This window comes from Choloepus didactylus, chromosome 2 (assembly GCF_015220235.1).
Source record: "Choloepus didactylus isolate mChoDid1 chromosome 2, mChoDid1.pri, whole genome shotgun sequence".
Classification (NCBI taxonomy): Eukaryota; Metazoa; Chordata; class Mammalia; order Pilosa; family Megalonychidae; genus Choloepus; species Choloepus didactylus.
Window position 1 is genome coordinate 219,111,759 of NC_051308.1, and position 22,202 is coordinate 219,133,960.

A 22,202-nucleotide genomic window follows, 5' to 3' on the forward strand; every position below is an offset into this window, starting at 1 on the left:
GACAGCTCATGTATTCATTGGCTCCTCACATCAACCCTATGAGGTTGGCACTGTTGTCATGCCAAATTTCCAGATGAGAAATCTGGGGCACAGAGAGGTGAAACAACTTGCCCACGGCCACCCAGCTAGTAATTAGCAGAGCCCAAGTCTGTGCTCATAACCACCTTCTCTTCTGCCTTGCACATACTAAGAGCTAATATTTGGGTTAGCTCCAATTACTATCTTGAAGCATTCTGCCAGGGAGGGAGTTAGCAGGAGAAAAGGGCATTCTGGGAAGATGGCCCTGCAAGTGCAAAGAGTCAGAGATCCCTTGAAGAGAACCACAAGAATCTGGGTGCAGCTGGAGAGCAGGGTGTATGTGGAGAGCAGGGTACACTGAGGCTGCAGAAGGGAAAGTGTGTTTAATGAGGAATTTGGGGTTGGAATTACAGGTGGGGGAAGGATTTTGGTGTGGAATGTGGGCAGTGCAGAGTTTGGCCTGAGCCCTTTGGACCTAGGTATCGCTGGGCTTGGGATGTCAGCTCTGGCCTGGCAATGGCTCCAGGCTCTGGAGGTGCCCCCACCCCTCACCAATATTTCCCGAATTCCAACTGCAGCTCGGATTGCTCCTGCAGGCAAAGGAGCCCTTGTGGTTGGAGGGGCCTCTTGAGCCCAGGCCAGGCGGCTCCCTCCGTCTCCTGGCACACACACCTTCATTCAGCGTGAGCTCCACCCCTTGGGGGGGCGGGGGCTGGGGGCCAGGGATGGGCTGCCCCCACATCAGTGGGGGGCCGCCTGGCCTGGAGGCTGGGCGGGCAGTGAAGTTGATAAGACCAGGACCCCACTGGCCCCCACCACTGTGTCTGCTGCTGCCCACGCTGCCAGACCATGAGGGTCCTCGCCAGTGCCGGCCTTGTGCTCTGCGGCCTGCTGCTGCTCCTCCAGGCCCCCGCCACCCTGGGCCTGGCCCCCCAGTCCAGAGGTGAGGGGGCCTGCATGAGATGGGGGACCCTGTGCGAGCGGTCCCCGATCCATAGCCTGGGAGACTGGGCACCCAGATGGCAGAGACTAAATGGGATCCAGGATGGGGAGAGGGGCAGGGAGGCAGGGCTGACCAGCAGACTGACATAGGGCAGACAGAGCTGGTGACATTGATAAGGGCCAGGGGACATGAGTGGGACTCTCTGGAGCCCCCAGAGCTCTCCCCGGGGCTTCTCAGCTCCCCAGGCTGCCCTCAGGGGCCATGCATGCTCCAGGGACCCTGTTCCCCTAGGGTCACCAGAGGTGGAAGCTACCCAGAGTGGGCTGGTGCCGGGAGCTGCACAGTAAGTCCAGATGTGGGGGCTGAGACCCAACCGCCCCCTCCTCCTTCACCAGCAAATCCTGGATTGGGCGCCTTAGCTCACCCCCAGAGTTTCAGCCTTGGGCACTGATTCTGAGAGTGCCTGATGCTGCCTGTACGGATGGGAAAACTGTGGCTGGAGAAGGAAGACCCTGTCTAAGATCATGGAGTGAGACAGCCCCAGAGCCTCTTGGCCAATCCCCTCCCCCTCTCTGGGCTCTAGTTTAGGCCTCATTTGTGGGCTCTGCGAGTGGGCACCAGGGAGCTGGCTGTGCGGTGATTTCTAAGCTTCCTCAAGAAACTCAGACGCCTGTGGTCCCATCCTAGGGCCCCCGTGGCTTGGGGGTTTGGGACAACCAAGTGCACCACCCCTTTCCTGATTCTCCCTGCACCCTCAGCTGGAAACAGCTCTCAGTGGCCTGTTTCAGACTCAGTGTGGGCCTGGAAGGGAAGGGCCTTTCTAGGAGCCCTGCCCGGTCTCAGGCCCAGCCAGGGTCAGCACCAGGCAGGAAGCATCACTCTTCTCACTGTGCAGATGAGAAACTGAGGCTGTCCAAGGCCACAGAGGGACTGAGGCCGGATTTGAACCCAGGCCCACCTTGCCCCAACTCTGTGCACTTCCCAGCATGGGTGCCACATCCAGGGATGTCAGGAGAGATACCGCCTCTCTGGGTAGGTCTGGGGGCTGCCGATGAGGCTGCCAAGGTGGCCGTCAGGAACGCCTGCTCCTTTCCCCTGCCCTCAGAAACCAGCCAGTGGGCTTGACTGGTCTGAGGAAAACTGGTTCCACACTGGGTAGCTTTGATGCTCAGATAGAGGCCATTTGGCGGGTGCTGCTCTGCCCCTGAGGCTGGGCCCACCCCTGGAAGGCCCACCCTCATGGCCGTCCTGCTCAGTTAGGAGAAATTAGGAAAGAGCTATCCATGGCAACAGCCAGCAAGCCTGGGCTGAAACCTGAAAAGGGTGCTTCCGAGACCTTCCTCTCCTTCCCTGCCCTCCTGCCACCCCCAGCGCACCAGGCCCCCTGCCGGCACTCCACGTGCATTTTTGTCTGTCACAGGGAACATGAAGGAAGAGGTTGTCCACCTCATTGTACAGGTGAGGAACCCAAGACAGCTCAAGAGACTTGCCCAAAGCCAGGGTTTGAGCCCCTGACTCTCCCACCAGGCTGAGCTGTGAGCCCTCAGAAAATTGCTTGCCTAAGTGTTCACAGCCGAGAAGGGGACCCTGTGGGCCTGCCTGAAGTCCGCGCTGCACTGCCTGAGGCCTGAGTCCAGCTCCCTCGCCTCCGAGTGTCTTCAGGCCCAGCCAAATGACCTTTGCTCTCTGCCTTCTCCCTCCCACCCCTGTCCAGGGACCCTCTGCCGGACGCGGCCCTCGGACGTGGTGTTTGTGGTGGACAGCTCGCGCAGCGTGCGGCCCGTGGAGTTTGAGAAGGTGAAGGTGTTCCTGTCCCAGGTCATCGAGTCGCTGGACGTAGGGCCCAATGCCACCCGGGTGGGCGTGGTCAACTACGCCAGCGCCGTGAAGCAGGAGTTTCCGCTGCGGGCCCACAGCTCCAAGGCTGCGCTGCTGCAGGCCGTGCGCCGCATCCAGCCCCTCGCCACGGGCACCATGACCGGCCTGGCCATCCAGTTTGCCATCACCAAGGCCTTCAGCGACGCCGAGGGTGGCCGTGCCAGGTCCCCCCACATCAGCAAGGTAGACACCCCATCCTGGGGGTTCCTGCTATTTGGGGGGGGTTCTGCTGGGTGCAGGCGCCCACTGTGTGCAAAGAGCTGTGCCTGAGGATGCTAATTTAATTCTCACGACACCTGCCTGAGGTGTCTGTTTCAGAGTCAGGGAAACTGAGGGTCAAAGAGGGGGAGGTCATTTGGCAGAGGGCACCAGCCATAAGTGGTAGAGCTGGGATTCAAACCCCTGTTTACCCGCCCTCCCCAGGCCCTGGAAGCTCACAGTCAGGCCGGAACTCGATTATTTCAGCTTAGTCAGCCTGGGCTTCCCAGCCAGTCTGAGCTCTTTGAAAGCAGAGCAAGATGGCCAAATCTTCAGGGGATGGTGAAGGGCATGGACACTGCACCAGACAGTCTGGGTTCAAACCCTCGCTCCTCCAGTACTAGCTGTGCCACCCCAGGAAGTTATTTCACCTCACCGTGCCTCAGTTTCCTCATCAGCAAAATGGGAGTAATAATAACACTTTCTCAAGGGGCTGTTATTAGCATGAAATGAGTTAATGCACACAGAGTGCTCAGAACAGTGCCTGGCACCTCATAAGCCTCATGCAAGCCTTGGCTAATCTTTTATTTAAAAATCTTACGAGAATAGGGGCTTGGAAAAGTGAAGCCATGTTCCCCAAGCTGCACAGAGCAAGTGCTCCAGGTCGCGTCCGAGCATTTTGCAGACCTTGTGCACACACTGCTCTTTTTCATGACTCAGCCCAGGACCTGCAAGGCCAGGCCAGATGCCCCCTTCCCTGGGGGGAGCCCCGTGGGCCCCTGTACTTTCCACCCCAGTTCCTGCTGGCTCTCGGAATTGCCATGTGCAGGCACAGGGTCCCAGACCAGGGGAGCTATTCTTTTTTACTCCCCTCTGAACCCCCACTGTCTAGCCCAGTACTTGGTGCATGTGAATGAATACAGTCCTGCTCGGAGATGGTGTTGCCATTTTACAGATGAGGAAACTGAGGCAGGGAGAGTTTAAGCAACTTGCCCATCTGATAACACACAGATATATAATCTCAGCTATGACCACCCCTCATAGAAATGACCTCTCAGGCAGCCTACTGGTGTTATTTTAATAGATGAGGATGATGGTCCAGGTGGCTGGCAGCATGTGGTGGCCCCAGGGCGATCCTAATGGAGAGACACTTGTAGCTGTCACATCTCCAGTGTTAGGTGGGTCACCCCAGATCAGACCACTGCCCTGGGGTGGGCACATGGGGAGAGAGGGCTCTTCCGGCAGGGTCTGGGGGCACCTGGCATCAGCCATCATGGGTTCAGCCTGGAATTCACCTATGGGAGGATTGAGCAAGACGGACTGAAAGTCTCAAAGCCAGGTAGGAGGAGGAGGGGGACACAGCTTCAGGGGAACACAGCAGCATGTGGCAGAGGAGAGTCACAGCTAGGTTTCCAGTCAGGAGCCCAGGCCTCTGGAGGGGAGGAGGTTTTGCAGGATCCTCTCCCGGGTCCAGAGTTTGGGGACTAATGGTAGTGGCTGCCCCGTCCTGGCCCCTTGCTGTGAATCCTCCCACTCGGCCCTTACCGCCACCCCTTTGACAGATGAGGAAACTGAGGCTCAGGAAGGTGGTGGGGAGCTCATGGGGCTGTGCTGCTAATCCCAGTCTGTCCTACCACTGTACCCCAAGATGAGGGTCAGGCACCTGGGCCAGGGTGGGGACCCAGGAGTCAGAAGCAGATCCAGGTCAGAATAAAGACGTGCGAGAGTGGGCTCAAAGCCGAGTCCCAGAAAGGGTGAGAGCTGTGAGGGCGCCAGCTTCAGAGCCGGCCCAGGCAGGGGCTGGTGAGGGCGAGGCTTGGGGCCCAGGGCCCAGGGTCCCTTCTCTCTCCCTCTCCCTGGAGAAAGGAGTAGAGGAGACTGGTGGGATGGGGGCAGACAGACTCTTTTCCTTTATGGAAGGAGCATGTATTGCCATGGGGAGTGGAGCGAGAAGAGGGCAATGGCTTCCTTCCACTCTTTGAGCATCTGTGTGGGGGCGATGCTGTGCCACACACTCTACACCCGGACTGAGTCTTACCAGGGCACGGAGACAGTGGGATGGCCTGACTGGAGGCTGCAGCCAACATTCGTTAGCCTCGGCTGCCCTCCTGTGGCCAAAAGTCAGAACTGCATGGTGCTGGGCACCTATGTTTAGCCCAAATAGGGAGCAAACCAGCCTTGAAGCCAGAGAAATTCTCTACCCACCAGGGAGCCACCTTGCTGCACCGCAGCAGGGAGTGAACTGCCCCGCTCAGGGCTGGGAGCCACGAGCTGCTGGAGGCAGCACGTCTGGGCTGCTTTCACCTGGACACATGGCCCAGCAGCCCTGGATCCTCAGCAGCCCGGGGTCCTCAGCAATCACCGGTTTGATGGTGGAGACACTCCTGCCTTCAGGAGACCCCAGTCTGAGGGAGACATGGTCCTGCCCTCAGGGGCCACTCCAGTGTGAGAGTGGAAACACAGATCTGCCCTCAGAGGACCCCATTCTGTGTGGCTGACATGTCCCTCCCCTTAGGCTATCACAGCTCTGCTCCAGGCAGCTGCCTGCCTGAGGGAGGAGACATTCCTATTCCCAGAGGCCCCAGTCAGATGGAGGAACACCTCAGACTTGTCTCCTTTAGTGAGTGGAAAGGTAACTCTCCTCTTTGGCTAGCCAGGTTCTCTTCCCTGGAGCAAAATCCTGGTGAGGAAATCAGATCCTCTTGCAACCAACTAGCTGTGTGACCCTGGGCAAGTCACTCTGCCTCTCTGGGCCTCGGTTTCCTCTTCTGCTAACAGTCCGGCAGGGCTTACTGGAGGGCCAAGGGGCCGGGCCAAGGGGCCTGGCCCAGGGCGGGGAGGGAGGGCCTGGTCCTCACACGCGTCCACCCCGGGCCGCAGGTGGCCATCGTGGTGACGGACGGGAGGCCGCAGGACAGCGTGCGGGACGTGTCTGCGCGGGCCCGGGCCAGCGGCGTCGAGCTGTTTGCCATCGGCGTGGGCCGCGTGGACAAAGCCACGCTGAGGCAGATCGCCAGCGAGCCGCAAGAGGAGCACGTCGACTACGTGGAGAGCTACAGCGTCATCCAGAAGCTGTCCAAGAAGTTCCAGGAGGCCTTCTGCGGTGCGCGGGGAAGCGGGCGCGGCGGGTCCGGGACAGGGCCGGGGCCCAGATAGTCAGCGTCGGGGGCGGAGCCAGGACGGGGCGGGGGGAGTGGGCGGGGCCAAGGCTGGGCGGGGGGAGTGGGCGGGGCCGGGACCAAGTTGTGGCCTGTACTGGGCGGGGACTGAAATAGAGCCAGCATCAGGGGCGGGGCCAAGGCCCGAGAGGGTTGGGGGCAAGGCTGGGGGTGGAGCCTGGCTCAGACTGCGGTGGAGCCCGCGCTAGAGCTGGTCCTGAGACACGGGTTATGGGAGCTGGGAAGAGGCGCTGCCAGGAGGTCTTTCACGTGGCAGGGATCACGGAGGGGCGGGAACTCAGCAACGGGAGCGCCTGGAAAACCTGTATGTGTTTATATGGGGGGTGTGGGGGGTGTGGGATTTTGGGTGCCAAAGTCTTCTGTGGTGCAGGAGGGTCTGGCCGGCCTGGGCAATGGGCTGGGGAAGGGTCAGCGTCCTTCACAGGTGGGAGGTGGGCCTGGAGGCAGTCTTTAGGATGTGACTAGTCAGTAGGGGCCGGACCAGGGCAAGGACTTTCCCCCATATGTGTAACGGTGTAAGAAGGGTGTGCACCTTATTGTGAGACTGCAGTGAGACAATGCATGGTGTAACACTGGATCCATAGTATTTCGCAAATATTTATTGAGCATCTGCTAGGTGCTGGGTTCGTGGCTGCATGCACACTGTTCTAGACACTTGGGATTCAAGAGTGAACAAAAACTGATAGAAAGTGCTGTCCTTGTGGCCTTTATCTTTTGAGAGGGAAGTTTTATTTTTATCTTCAGCGTTATCATTCTCTGTTCTTAGTGTGTTCGGACCCTGGGGCAGTGATTCTGGCCCTGAGCTGGGAGACTGGGGCCTGGGCCCCACCCAGTTGAGAGCCTCAGTTTCCCTGAATGTGCAGGGGGGCCTGGTCTCCATGGTCAGTGAGGGGTGTACTGGCTGGGACGTCCAATGTCCTGTGACTCTGAGATTCTGAGTCTCCCTGTCCTCCACAGTGGTATCAGATCTGTGTGCCACAGGGGACCATGACTGTGAGCAGGTGTGCATCAGCTCCCCCGGCTCCTACACCTGTGCCTGCCGCGAGGGCTTTACCCTGAACAGTGATGGCAAGACCTGCAATGGTCAGTGGGCTGGATACAGGCAAGCCCCGGGGAGGGGGGCTTGGGGTTGGGGCCCACCTTAGCCTCCCTGCCCTTTGCCTCTGGATCAATCTTCAAGGTGATAGGTGCCTTCTGGAGTTGGGTGTCTGTAGAAAGTTTTTCTCTCCTGACTTCTATCTTTTTGTCACAGTGGGTGGTGGGTGGAGGATGGTGGAAGGAGTCACATAGTCTTGAATTCAAATCTTGACTCCACCAATTCTGAGCTGTGGAAGAAAAAGCTTTTGGAGCTTCAGTTTCCCACATTGTAAAATGGGGCCAATAACCTTGGCTTTGCAGAGGGAGTTTTGAGGACAAAATGGGGCGATCCCTGTAAATTGCCCAGCCAAGGGCCTGCTGGGGGGTGGGTGCCCAGTGAGTGGTCAGCGTCATCCCCCCGCCTTCCTGCTCTCCCCAGTCTGCAGCAGTGGTGGTGGCAGCTTGGCCACTGACCTTGTCTTCCTCATCGATGGGTCCAAGAGCGTGCGGCCGGAGAACTTTGAGCTGGTAAAGAAGTTCATCAACCAGATCGTGGACACACTGGACGTGTCGGACAAGCTGGCCCAGGTGGGGCTGGTGCAGTACTCGAGCTCTGTGCGCCAGGAGTTCCCTCTGGGCCGCTTCCACACCAAGAAGGACATCAAAGCGGCGGTGCAGGACATGTCCTACATGGAGAAGGGCACCATGACCGGGGCTGCCCTCAAGTACCTCATCGACAACTCCTTCACCGTATCCAGCGGGGCCAGGCCTGGCGCCCAGAAGGTGGGCATTGTCTTCACGGATGGCCGGAGCCAGGACTACATTAATGACGCGGCCAAGAAGGCCAAGGACCTGGGTAGGTGCTGCCAGCTGGCCCCACGCACCTCTGATGGCCAGTGGTGTACACTGTGCAGCCATACCTGCGTCCATCTTGGTGTCTGTTTTGATTCATGCCCTAAACCCAGGTGAATTTGAACAGGGAGGTGTTGGCTAGTCCAACTCTCTTCTCTATGGATGGCAAAAGTGAGGACCCCCCAGAAGTAAGAGATTTGATTAGATGATCCTTTTGTGGGTGAGGCTTGGAACTATTCAGGTTGAAGGTTTATTCCCAAGTACACACAGACCACTGGAAGGCAATCCTGCTTTGAGACAAGTCTGAGCCTCAGTTTTATCCCCTAATAAATAAGGATAGTAATAACCACCAGATGGATGGTTGCGAGGGTTAGAGGACATTGCACAGCTTCCAGGACAGTGTCTGACATGTGGTAGAACCTCCATAAACCTTGATTTACTTGGTGTCCGTGTCCCAGGCATGGTGCTTGCAATTCCAGCATCTGCCACGAGGAGGTGTGTGTGGCGTTGGCTGCCTGGGCAGACAGGAGGTAGTCCCCAGGGGCTGTCCCCCAGGCTGCCTGCGCCCATGGCCAGCCTGGCTCGTCTTGTCCCTCCTGGCAGGCTTTAAGATGTTTGCCGTGGGTGTGGGCAACGCTGTGGAGGACGAGCTGAGGGAAATTGCCTCGGAGCCTGTGGCAGAGCACTACTTCTACTCGGCCGACTTCAAGACCATCAATCAGATCGGCAAGATATTGCAGAAGAAGATCTGCGTGGGTGAGTGTGGCCAGGTCCGGCTTGGAGGGAGGGGTGGGGGCATCCTGGGACTGGGTACGGGCTGGAAAGCGCAGGGGTAGGATGGCGCCGAGGGTTGGCGGGACCAGGAGGGGGCCTGACCAGTACGGCTGATACTCCCGGCAAACTTATATTGAGTCCTTGCTTGGTGGTTGGCACTGGTCCCAGTACTCTCCAAATAGGAAATTGTTCAATCCTATTCGGTAGGGCCATTATTAGCCCCTTTTGACAAACTGGAAAGCCAAGGCCAGAGGGGTGGGGCACTGGTTAATAACTAAGGGAGCCGGGATTCGAATCCTGCTGGAACCCCAGCTCTTTCCTGGTGACCTGCTAGCTGGTTCCCAGTGGTAAAGAGCAAGGACTCCAGAGCTAGGCATGCTGGGCTTTGCATCTTTGCTCTGACACTATTTCACTAATTGGTTTCTGCATCTGTAAAAGGGCTCTGTCTCAAGAATGCTCTATGGCTCTCTGCTTCCTCAGCTCTCCCAGTGTCTGCCCCAGGGCTCTGGGCATTCCCTGTCGTTCCCTCCGCCTCCCAGGTAAATACTCACCATCTCCTTTCTCTTTCCTCCCTTCTCATCCTGCCCTAGAGGAAGACCCGTGTGCCTGCGAGTCCATTGTGAAATTCCAGACGGAAGTGGAGGGGCTGCTGCAGGCTCTGACCAGGAAGCATATCCTTGCCCAGAGCTGCTGGGGGGGAGGGGGCTGGGTAGGAGGGCAGGGCACTGCGGGACCCTCTCGCATGCTGGGGTGGGCTGGGCTCCTCCTGGCCTGCCTGCCGCTGAAGAAGGGCTGGGGTCTGGCTGGGCAGGCTGATATGAGCTTTGGTACTGACCCTGTCAAAAGCAGAGGCTCCTGCAGGGTTAAAAAAAAGAAACAGAGGCAGAAGCCAGGATCTAGGGACTGGACACTCACAGAGAGTCCTGGGCACGATCAGGAAAACACGGTGTCCTGTGGACTCTGCATTTCTCAGGCTCACGGTGACATGACTAGCACCAGCCCCCACTCCAAGGTCGGGCTGTAGAACAGCTCCCCCGGCTCTGAAAGACTAGGTGGGCGCCCAGCAGGGCTAAACCTGCAACCAAGCACGGCTGGGCACTCAGGGCTCACGGGGACTGGCTGTTCCTTTGGAAAGCACCATTCTGTGGACAGCGGATGGGTGGGTGGGGTGAGAGAAAGCTCTAGAAAAGGGGCAGCATGGAAGATCCGGGAAGTGGGGCTCCTGGGTGCAGGTACCGCCTCCATCCTTGCCCTGCTCTGGCTGATCCACACCTCTTCTTAACTCCGAGTCCACTGGAAGCTGTGAGCAAGCGGCTGGCGGTGCTGGAGAACAGAATCGTCTAAAGCCGCCTGCCAGCTGCGTCGGCCTCTCCACCCTCTGGCCCTGGTGTGGCTTAGAGAGTCCTGCAGTGTCCCCACAGCCCCGAGTGTAGCCTAGCTTTGCTGTTTTAGTGAGGGGTGTAGGGAGGGGCAGGGTCCTCCGCCATCCGGGGAGGGGAAGGGGTGAGTGAGCGTGTGTGTTGGGAATGTGTGATGGCCTTTGGGAGCACATGAGTGTGTGCCCGAGGGCAGGTGTGTGTCTGGGAGTGGAACACGTGTGTGCCATTGAGAATGCGGGGGTGAGTGTGAGAGGGACTGTGTTTGCATTTTTTTTTAATCAGAAGCTTAATATATTCCTATTTTTTTTTTAGTTAATCCTTTCTTGACTCAGTGCTGTGAGTCTCTTTTCTGATTTCTCTATTTCATTTTGAAAAACCATTAAATGTAACTTAACTTAGGCACTGAATGAGGTAGAGGCAGCGTGGTTATTTGGGGGATCGGGAAAGATGGCTGAGGATGGTGGTGGGTGATGGGATGTTGGTGAAAGAGGTGGTAACGTGGTGACAGCAGCTGTACCCAAAACTGAACTGCTTGTTCAGTTACGGATTCATTTACGTGATCTCATTTCAACCCCCCAGTAACCCTTTGCAGAACCCCCATTTCACAGAGAGGAAAGCTGAACACCTGACACTTGTGGGTCAGTTGAAGGCACAGGACTTGAACCCAGCGCTGCAGGACCTTAAAGCTAAAAAGGCTTCTGAGAAGGAGGGAAATGGCACCAGATAGGACCTTAATATTCCCTTCCAGGCAGTGGGGAGACAGTGGCATATGAGACAAATGATCCCAGTGCCTGGTCACCCTCACCCCAACTGGAGAAGAAAGAGCTGGCTCAGATTGTACCTGGGGTTTGCGCCTCCTCTTGGCAATAGGGGGACTGTGGGGTGGGGGAGTGTGGCTGAGTGTGCATGAGAGAATGACGGGGAGAGTCCCAGCCGTGGACTGCTGCCCCAGGCGCCCCTCCCCACGCCCCTGATCCCTTATGCATCAGCAGTTTCGCCCTCTCCTGATACACAGCTACAGCCCCCACATCACAGGCTGCACCGGGGACCTCAGCCCATGCTCCCCTCCCCCTGCCTGCCTCTCCCAGCTGCCCCCGGGAGGTGGGCCCCTCTGGAAACTCCATCCTTCACCTCTCAGATTGGGCGCTTTGGTGATTTTTTTAACCCATTCTTGTTTAATGGAGCTTTTTTAGTGTTACTACTAGATTTATACTTGAGAGCACGTAAATGATTTTTTTTTTTTACAAGAAGCTCACATCATTCTGAAAAATCTTCCTTAGAAGTGGTTTAAGGAGGCAGACTAGCATCACCAACAATAACCCAAGAGCCACAATAATACAACAGCACAACTACACATGAGCAGCGTAACAACTACACAACTCTCTGACCCCATGACCCAATCACCATCCTGTACACCTTTCGCTGGGCCCTTTCCCTATGCCAGGCCTGGGGGAGGGGCGGCTCCTGTCCTGGGGGCTCCTTGCCACAGCCGCCTTGTGGTTGACTGCTCAGCCAAGCTGCCCTCTGCTATTGTCCTCACTCCCCTCCTAGGAAAGGCGGATCTAAGCAAGGATCTGAAGGCCGCTCAGGGGCCAGGGGAAGAGCATGCCTGGGAGGGGAACAGCATGTGCGAGGGCTTGTGGGCCTGGCCCTGGCCCCAGGTGGCTGGAGAGCAGTGAGGGAGCAGGGAGGAGGCCTGTCTGACTTTCTGGGGACTGTCATAACAAAGTCCCACAAACTGGAGGGCTCAAAACAATACAAATTTACTGTCTCACAGTTTTGGAGGCTAGACGTCCAAAATCAAGGTGTCCACAGGGCCGTGCTCCTTCTCAAGCCTGTGGTGTTCAGCAGGGGCTGGCTGGCAACCGTGGCATAACCTGGTCTCTGCCCCATCCAGGGCTGTCTTCTCTCTGTCTCCCACTGACTGTGTCCAAATTTCTTCCCTTAGAGGGACACCATTTATATTGGCTTAGTCTCGCCCTAATCCAATTTGATTTCGCCTTACTAATAACATCTTCAAAGATCTGTTTCCAAATAGGACCTCATTCACAGGCCCAGGGGTTAGGATTTGAATGTGACTCCTTGGAGGACACAATTAGATCCATGAACAGTTCCAAATTGGGCAGGGATGCCCTGTTGGTCATTGAAGGAGTTGGGTTTGCCCCAGAAGATGGCGTGAAGCCACTTGGAGGGTTTTGAGCAAGCAGGTGCATGACCAGATTCTCCTCTTACCAAGAGGACACACTGCTGTTCCCTCAGGCACTCCGGGGGGTGAGGCTGGCTGGGGGAGGCTGTGGCTGGGATGGACAGGTACCAAGCGTCCAGCTTACACATGCAGGGAGGTGCGTGTCCCTGAGGCTGGCCCAGCTGGTCACATGTGGCGTAGGCCTGAGATCCTCCTGGCTGGTTTTAATCCTTGCTTGCAAGGATAGTTGAAGAACTGCTCCCAGTGGTGGCCCTGAGAGCCCCGATTGACCCTTCCGGTGACCCTAAGAGGGAGCGTACACACTACCCATGTTACAGGCGAGTTTGCCAAACGTCCCGGCCTGTTATCAACAGTAACAAGCACTTGGCTTTGCTGCCTGTGATAAGGAAGGTCAAGCCCTGCACACACAGTAGGTGCTCAGCACATCCCGGGGTCTCTTGCAGGTAGTCTGGATGTTCAGAGATCAGCTGAGGGGCCCAGGCCAGCACCTGTGGGCAGAGGGGGCAGAGTTGGAGCCTCAGGAAAGGAGCTTGTGGGGTCCAGGGAGGGACTGAGGGCCCCCAAAGCAATCTGGGGGTTGGAGAAGGTGCCAGGCAGGGGAAATGATCAGAGCCCAGTGCCAGGGTGGGACCCACGGAGAGAAGGGTGGGGGAGGCCGCAGCTCAGAGGCTGAGAGCTGGTGGGCCCGGGGCTGCGGTCGTGTCCCCTGCTGGGTCTGGCCTGGCTGAGGCCCCAGTCTGGGTTGGCTGGGGGGCTGGGGATCTGGGGCCTCTGGGACTGAGCCTCAGGATTTTCCACTAAAGTAACAAATGGAGGGAGGGCTTCCTGTTTCCAGGCTCTTGGCTGCAAGTGGCAGGCACTCTGCACCCACCAGCCTAAGCACAGGATGGGAGTTGACAGTGTCACGTGATGGAAAGTCCTGGGCTTGGTGACATCATCAGGTCTCGGTCTCTTTTGTTCTTGACTTCGTTCTTGGCTGCAACGGCCTCCTGTCCGGCAGGCCCTCCTCATGGGATGGCCCCACAGCTGCACACCCACATCCTTCCAGCTCCAAGTCCCCAGACTTCAGCCTCGTTGGCTCTGACTGGTTCTTGCATCGCTGAACCAACCACAGTGGCCCGGGGGATGCCAGGCTCTGACTTGCCAGGCCGGGGGCTCTGCCTGTCACCGGGGCCAGGGATGGAATCCGCTCCACAAGACGGCCCAGGACTGAGAGGGCTGGTGACCCCTCGAGGAGAAGGAGGGGCTCTGACCAGGTGCCCAGGGCCGGGACGCTGGATGGGCAGAAGCCACAGAGGCCCCGGAGGGCGGGGTCAGAGATGGGGGTGGAAGCCCTTTCCGGGAATATTCCCTGCCTCGGGAGACATCCTGTGGATCGCATTCATCCTTGCATGGAGGAAAGGGACTAGTTCTTCAAGGACCTTGTCACCAGGATCTGAGGAAAGCCCGAGCTGGCATTGGCATCTTGGGGTCTTTCAAACCCAAACCCCTGTTGTTAACACATCCCTATTCTTCCCACGTCTGCTCCAGGGCCTCACGAAATCCATCCTCTCCGAGTAATTTCCACGTCTCTCTCTGCTCGAGGTTTGATTAACAGAAGGTTATAAACAAGTCCCAGAAAGAAGGAAAAGCAGCGTCTCCCCAGGGCAACCACAGTGTATTGGCAGACGGCAAGTTACTTTGTAATGGATATTTTTGTTTTTTGGGTTTTTGCATAGATAAACAAGACTAAACTAATTAGGATTTTTTTTTTCCTTTTCTTCCTCGGGTCTTGGACTACAATGGGAGCCTCTTGGCTCCACCGTGAATTGGTTACCAGGTTTCAATGAGGGGTTTGGGATTTACAGGGGAGGGATATTGGTGCAGTCTGCTAAGGGGGGATTGTTTTACAATTTTCCTCTTTTAATTACATGGTGTTTTCCTGGATCAGTGCTCTGTGAAAAATGAGGAGGGGTGAGTCCCAACACCCCATCTGTTCCAGAAGCGAATGCAATTGATATGGGAGAACACAAGAGCTGCTTGGAGACCTCCATGCCCAGGGAGGTAGCAGTGAGTTTTGGGGAGAGTTGGTGTGGGAGGAGCCTACTCTGCTTATGGGGGAATGGGGACAAGGCAGCCTTTGGGGATTTGGAGTCAGAATCGCATTTAGGTCACCTGTTGAGTTACTGTTGTTTTTTTTTTTTTTAGTCACCCATTATCTTCCAGGTGATGTACACACATTTCCCAATTTAAACTTCACATTGATCCTTTCAATGGACTTGTTTCATAGACAGGGAAACCAAGGTTACCAGATGTGAAGAATCACACAGTTAGTGACAGGGAATCTCTGGCTCCAAAGTCAGGGCTCTTCCAAGAACACTGCTTCCCTGAGGCTCAGACTCACTATGGTGAAAGGGGGTTCTATTCCTTTCTGCACTATTGCGACCATAGTGGTCCTCTGTTAAGTGGCCCCCCTCTCGTCAAGCTCTGTTCTTTAGTTGAAAGTGATTGTCCTACAGTGCACATCTGATTGGGTCATGCTCCTGCTCAAGAACCTCCTCTGGCTCCCTATTGTCTCCTGGATAAAATTCAAACTTAGTCTGACACCCTAGGGGCTGCATCCTCTTGCTCTTGCCCAGCTGTCTGCCTTATTCACATCACTCCTCAGTCTTGCAGAGACTGGTTCTGATGCAGAGCTTTATGAGGAGGGCCCCCATTGTAGGGATGGGGAGACTGAGGCACAGATTGCTGCAGTCACGTGTGCAAGCTCGCACTTGCAGGGAGAGGGGAGGTCCTGAAAGGCTGATTCTTACCAGGCTGAGACAGGTTAAGGACCTCTTTGCTTGGGTCTTGCTCATTCCACGGAGCTCCAAGAGTCCTAGACATTATTATGGGCCTCAGGTTGTTCATTCACTCTCCAAGCACCTCCTGAGAACCTACTGTGTGCAGGTCATGAACCAGGTGCTGAGGAGGATAAAGGGATGAGCTAGACACTGCCCCTGGTCTCAAGAAGCTTCTAATCTACATAATATGACAGATGGAACAGAAACACACAGAGCAATTATAGTAATAAAAACAACAGCCACCATTTACTGGTGGCCTGCAATGTGCTGGGGGCCTTACGTGCATTGGCTCATTCAGACCTTTCAAAGGGGCTTTGCTGTTTTTGTTCTCTGAGGGGAACTGAGACCCAGAGAGGTTGGGTACAGGTAACCTGCCTAAAGCTGCAAAGCAAGGAGCTGCTCAAATAGGATTTGCACCAAGGTCTGCTGGGCTTTAGAGCCTGAGCTCTGTTCTCTCCAGCAGGCTCCTCCTGTCCTATGATTATAGCAGAGGATGGGCTGCAGGGCAGGGACACAAGTGGCGGAAAATGCTAGAAAGAGATGGCAAATGTTGATGCCAAATGCAGCCACAACGGCCAGCACTTATTGGACGTGCCAGGCACTGTTCTGGGCTCCTTCCACGGAAGAGGCCATTTGATTTACTTCTTGCAACCATTCTACGAGGCGCTTAACTCTTTATCATTCCATTTTACAGATAAGCAAACCGAGGCACATAGAGTTGCAGTTACATGTGGAGTGTTCCACAGCCAGTGGGCAAAGTTACCTTCTGGCCTCCTGAATCAGTGCTCTCGCCGAGGGCTAATTGAACAGACATAATGCAGCCGTGTGGTGATGCAGTGCAGCGGGGAGAGATGCAAGGTTAAAAAGGATGATGTGATGATGACAGTGCCCTGATCTGTTGTGGGACTTTGAATAGGTGCTTGTGTTCATTCATTCGTTCATTCATTCATCCAATAGCAATTTTTCGAGCACCCGGGGACACGGTGATAAGGAAGCTGTCGGGGTCCCTGCCCTCACAGCCTCACCTCATCAGGAGCCCAGCAAAGGAGGGATCAAATGAAGCAGGGGGCTGTTCTGAGTAGAGAAGTGTTCTGCAGCACTGGCTTTGCCTGCAGAGAGCCCCACGTGAACGTGGACCTCTGCCATCTCAGACTGGGTTCTCAGCTTATGTGCCATGGGGTTGGGGCTGGAGTCAGGACTTTCCAACATAATAACCATCACTAAAGTGTGCATGTTACTTAAGTTTACCAGTATCCGAGGAGGCCGGCACAGTTGTCATCCCCGTTTTATAGGCACATGGAGGGACTCACCTGAGTTATGCACAGTGGAGCTGGGATTTGATGCCAGGCCTGTTGGACTCCAAGGTTCCTGCTATCCCCACTCTCACTTTACCTGAGAGGGCTTTCCTGTGCCTCGGTTTCCCCACCTGTGAAATGGACCCTTGACACTGAACAAAATGATCTTGAGGGCTGCCTTGAACCTTGGGATTGGGTGGTCTTGGGGAAGGGGGAAGACTGCAGAATTGCAGGCCTGGGGCTGCTATGGAGGAGTCTGGCCACACGATGGCGCCATCGGCCTAGGAATGGGGTGGCTGGGCCCATCTGGCGGGTGGGGCTCAGTGGTGGTCACTGTGAGCTGGGTTAGTTCCTGTTACTTGGGGTGCCTCCATAGCTATAATCCCTTTAAACCCTCCCCCTCTACACACAAAAGTCCTGAGGGGGAGCAGCGACCCAGCTCATGGGGGCAGACCAGGACCTGTGGGCTTCTCAGAGAAGACTGTACCTCCACTGCACCTGGGCCCCTCTGTCCTATCCATGCTCTAAGATGCCCCTGTTGGGGGCCTGGGGTGGACGCATCTCTGGTCTCCCGGGGCCCATCCAGAGGCTTTGCTGGACCAGGTGGTGGCAGCTCGGACATTACTGTGGAGGGCGGAGTGGTAGGAGAAAGCTCACTGTCCCCTGTCATCTCTTGTTCCTGTGGTCAAGTGGCAGAGAACAGCATCCCCAAATCAGGACTTAAGTGTCTCCAAGCCCAAAATAGCTGCAGCCTGGTGGGGAGAAGGAGATATTAGAAACATGAGTAGAGGTGCCCAGGGGACTCCAATAGGCACCATGGAAAGAACATAGGCTCTGAGGGATGGACACTTGTGTTTGTGTCCTGCTGGGTGACCTCAAGCACATGCCTACACCTCCCGGGTCTCAGTTTGCTCCCCTGGGAAATGGGAGAATAATTCCTTCTTCAGTGGAGGTTGAGACTCTGAAATGAGATCCCCATTTTAAAGGTGAGGGAAAGCAAGTCTTGGAGGGCAGAAGGGACTTGCAGTGGCAAGTGGAGGAGCTAGGACTCGAACCCAGGCCTGTCTGTCCCATGTGGCCCCTAGGTCTTCCTTCCTCCAGGGGAAACCCCTTTGTTGCCGGATGCTCTCTGGGGTCCACAGGTTGGGGTCTGCCCATGCTGGCCCCACCTCTGGACCTCTCCAGCTTGATCTTACCCCCTCTGCAGTGTGGGCTGCAACAGACCCCTGCAGCCTCCACTCCTGCCTGGAGGCTTCTCTGCCTGCTGCCTCCCTCCCCCGTGGTTAAGGGGGGCTGCTTGGCCATGTGGCCCCAATTTGAGAAGGATTTTTCCCTCTTCTTGGTATCAGATTTTCCCCTGCTGTTTTCTGCCTTCATTCCTGGCAGAAGTCCTTGGCCTGTGGACAGAGCCGGGGAATTCTGCCCGCCCCCCCCCCACCCCCACCTTGGGCCTCCTCCAGGAGCCAAGACTGTTGGGGCGTGCACGAGCTGTGCACCCCAGTGTGCGCCCTGTGGGCTGGGGCCAGTGGGGCCACGAGGGTCTTTTGAGCCCATCCCCATGGGCCTCCCTCAGGGCCTGTGGCCATCTGGGCTCCTCCAGCTGCCATGGCGTTTCCTACGCCAGGCCCCCTGGGGGCTGCAAGTGGGGCGGGGCCTCCCCAGGCCACACCCACCCACCCAGCTGCCTCCCCCTGCCACCTCCTCTGGGCCTCTCAGACTGCAGGCCCTGAGCTTCTCGGGAGGGGGCCGTGCTCACTGAGGGGTACAGGTGGTGCACGGACAAACGCTTTATATTTTATCAGTTGTGTGTTTATTTTAATAGGTGCCAGAAAAAAAAACTCACAAGCAATTAGCACAATGAACCCTTGATTTCATGGATGTTATTGCTTAGAGTGAAGTGTATTGAAAAAAAGGGAGCCCATTTCAAGTTAATTTAAAGAGAGCGGTTGAGTCAATATTGGGAGGTGGAGGGTGGAGGTGGCAGGAAGCGTGAGAGGGCCAGAGAGCTGGGCAGAGCGGGGGAGGCCCTGAAGGGGCCAGGTGCCCCCGCGTCCAGCCGGCTCTGCCTGAGGCTGAGGGACCCTGGGCTGTTCCTTTCATGTCCGGGAGCTTCAGTTTCTTCCTCTGGGGTGGTGGGGGGTGAGTAGTAGCAGCTCACAGGGTTGTGGTGGGGGTGAAAGGAGATGAAGAGCATGAGGAGCATGGAGGGCTGGCAGGAGCTTGGGGCAGGGCCCGGCCCACGGAGGCGGAGGGGCTTGGCGAGGTCATCGGCGTCCGGGAACCTCCTTCTGCATGAGGTGACTGAGGGTTTCCGCAGGAGGGAGGTCCTGGGCCACAGGTGGAGGTGTGGGGTCATCAGCAAATATGCAGGTGATGAAGCCCCAGAGGGTGACGGGTCCTCAGGGGGAAGAGCAGGGAGGGGGGGCCAGGACAGAGCCCCAGGACCCCCATACTTCACCAGGAAGGGAGGCCAGAGAGTGGCTGGAGGTCAGAGGAGAGAGTGGGTTGAGAAGGAGGGAGGGGCCAGGCTAGGAATTGCGATGGGCAGGGGAGTGGGGAGGGGTCAGGCCTGGCCCTGTCCCCTTCAGGGCGTGTCCTCTCCCTGTCCCCCTCTCCCCCTCCCAGCCACACCTGCCGCGTGCTGCACCTGGGCTCCGGACTTGAGGGACCACCTGTGTTCCTCAGATAAGCCAGGCTCCTCTGTGCCTCCTTCTGTTGCAGGTACTGAGACTCCTGCTGGGAGGTCCACCCCTCTGCTGAGGCTGGTGGTCAACTTAGCCACTTCCTCCCGGGAGGTCTCCCAGAGTCCCCAGGGAGAATTGGCTCCCTCCCAGCACTCCTACAGGACGGTCCCCCAGATGTCTGTCCTGTCCCTGGCCACCTGAGGCTGCTCCCACTGTCTGGAAGAGATTTAGACAGCAGGGACAGGGTCTGGTTCCTCATGGAGTCCCGTCCAGCGCCTGGCACAGACCAGCTCTAGGTTCATGCTGAATAAGTCAGCAAGTAATGACTGAATGAATGGATGGATGGGTGGCTGACTGCACAAAGTGGCTGGGGGTCAGGGATCATGGGTTCCCCAGGAAAGGAAGGAGCTGAAACTGAGTGCTTGCTCTTCCGCACAGTCTCAGAGCCTGCCTCAGCTCACACCTGCGGACAGCCTGCTGCGGGCCAGCACACAGGGCTCATTCTAACTGTCCTGCCATCCCCACAAGGTGGGGTTGTCACCCCCATTGTATAGATGAGGAAACAAAGGCTCGAAGAGATGAGGCAAGGCCCTGGGCCAAGCATCTGTGAAGTGATGGTGCCTGGGTTTGGGCCTCAGTCTCCCCACTCTCAGTCCAAGGCCCTTTCCTGACCTTCACCCTCCAGCCCTGAACCTCATGCTCTGTGCCTAATGCAATCCTTGTAACTATCAGTGGTTTCTTGCTTGTGTTGATTTAGGCATGAGAAAAATTGTGTGCTTTGGAGCTGGAGAGGCCTGGGCAGGGATCCTGGTTCTGCCCTTGATCAGCTGGTGGCTTGGGCACTCACTCTTGGACCCTCAGTTTTCTCATCTGAAAAATGGGACATTAGCAGAGCTTCCCGGGGCTGCTATGAGGATTACATAAAACAGAGGTGTGAAGGGCCTGGCACAGAGCCTCGCCCAGCAGGGGCCCACACTCTCCCCCTTGCTTTCTCCCTCCTTCCGTCCCTTCCCTCCCAGGCTCTGTGGCCCGAGTTCCCCCTGCCAGCCCTTTCCTGGGAGCTGCTTCTGTAACCTGTGGCTGGCCAGATCCGAAGGAGGCTGCAGTTTTCGCCTGTCCCCTGATGGCTCAGGCTTCAAAAGGCGTCTCCCCACATTGGAGGCTGCCAGCTGCTGTCTAGACCCTTGAGTCAAAGACCTGCCCCAACCTTGCCTGCGGTGGGCGAGGGACGCGCATCTGTCCAAGGCCGGCCAGAGGAGGCCCCGGGCAGCAGCTGCTAGGGCCACGGGGAGCAGACTGGTGGGGCCCTCGGCCGGGCTGTCCCTGCACCTTGCGCCTCTCACCACACGTCCAGGCCTCTGCTCCACCAGCCGTGGAGGACAGAAGCTGCCAGTCACCCCCCGTCTCCCTCCTTCACACTGGAGGTCCCAGTCCCGGACTTGTGTGTGGCTGGGTGTGTGAGCGGATGGGGGGTGCACCGATGGGGCTGCTAGGATGGTGGATGAGGGTGTGTCTGTACCTGGGCTGGGGGTGGGGGGCATCCAGACCCCCTGGCTGCTTCTCCCCTGCCTGGCCCGGTGGGCCCCTAGGGGCCATGAACCGGACAGATCAGAATGTCCGTCTCAGGCCTCAGAAGGTCCCTCCCTTTATCCTCCCGCAGTGAGTCATGCTGTCATCAGCACTGGCTCCTGCCTGGTTCCCTGAGTGTGTCACTGGATGCTCGTATCCAGCAGTGAGCAGAGGAGCTGAGAAGGACCCTGCCCCAAACATCTCCCATCAGGATGCCTGAGACCTTACTTAGCACTGGGGCCAATTGTGGCTTCCTTTTAGGAGCACCATGTTGGAGGGCAGAGGCCCTGGGCTAGCCCCTGGTGATTCAGTCTCGAGCACAGCAGGAGGTCCCTGTCCTGAAAGAGCTCCGACCCGGCCGATGAGACGGACATTAAAGAGGTGGGTCCAGGAGTCCAGGAGGTCGAGCCAGGGCACAGGGCCCTCAGGACTCTGAGCCGCAGACTGGACAAGGCTGGAAACACCAGAGCAAAGAGCCTGGGTCCCACAGAGAGCCTGTGAAACCTCTGCAAAGCCCACCTTAACCCCCACCCCACCCCTGCCCCTGCCCTGGGAGCCCCCCTGCCAGCTCACTGGCTCTGGCCAACGGGGGCGGGGGGGGAGATACATCAGAGGAGGCTCCTGGGGCAGAGAGGGGACTGGCTCATCCCAGCCCCGACGGCCGAGCCTGCTGCCTCTGGGTTACCTGCTCCCCTCACTGAGGCCGCTCCTGGTCCCCAACCTTCCTGCTGCGGAGCCGCTGAGGCTGGTGGGTGGAGGGGGCCGCACTGTGCATATCCTGGGCACTGACTGTGCGTCCAGCCTCCCCCCGAATTCCAGCCCCTCCCGGCCTCTTCTCACATTTCTCGCCTGCTCAGGAATCAAATTCCTCACAGAGAAACCAGAACGGAGCCATCAGGAGAGCCACTCCCAGAGCCCACGGCGAGTGCAACAGATTAAACAATGAAATATAGCAAAAGGCCTCCACGGCAGAACAGGTCAAGTGAAATGTGAAAAATAAATAGAACTGAAGTGAAAGTGGGGCGCCTGTCTTCCTGCTCCCTCAGCTGTTTATTCGGAGCGTGACAAACCAGAAAAATTCCTCTTGGCCTCCTAAGGCTGTGTCCCCACCATCCTCATAATCAGTACTACAGGAAAAATCCCTGGAGTGTTTGGCTGGGGCCACATCTGCCCAGAGTTTTTCTAGTAAGTTTTGTCACTGGGGGCGTCAAGGACCATTTAACCCGTTCAGCATTAGGTGTGGGGCCAGCGTTCCCCAAGATGCCTTTACTTTGGTTCCAACAACAGACAACTCAGGGGAGCCCCCAACAGCCACAGGATGGGGCCCT

General features: G+C 57.1%; 1 protein-coding gene across 1 annotated transcript; it reads left to right on the forward strand.

Moving 5' to 3' along the window:
- The first annotated feature begins 867 nt into the window (after positions 1 to 867).
- Positions 868 to 10,263, forward strand: MATN1 (matrilin 1). The gene is made up of 8 exons (XM_037817900.1): positions 868 to 961; positions 2,676 to 3,022; positions 5,918 to 6,140; positions 7,174 to 7,299; positions 7,733 to 8,149; positions 8,749 to 8,901; positions 9,510 to 9,590; positions 10,214 to 10,263. The coding sequence occupies exons 1-8, from the start codon at positions 868 to 870 to the stop codon at positions 10,261 to 10,263; spliced, it is 1,491 nt and encodes a 496-aa protein (XP_037673828.1).
- Positions 10,264 to 22,202: the final 11,939 nt, after the last annotated feature.

What these genes read in the sequence shown, in the direction of transcription:
- MATN1 (XM_037817900.1), top strand. Translation starts at nt 868, where the DNA reads ATGAGGGTCCTCGCCAGTGCCGGCCTTGTGCTCTGCGGCCTGCTGCTG. An exon ending in TGATGGCAAGACCTGCAATG is followed by an intron (nt 7,300 to 7,732) that starts GTCAGTGGGCTG and finishes TGCTCTCCCCAG; the next exon opens with TCTGCAGCAGTGGTGGTGGC. An exon ending in GCAGGCTCTGACCAGGAAGC is followed by an intron (nt 9,591 to 10,213) that starts ATATCCTTGCCC and finishes CTCCGAGTCCAC; the next exon opens with TGGAAGCTGTGAGCAAGCGG.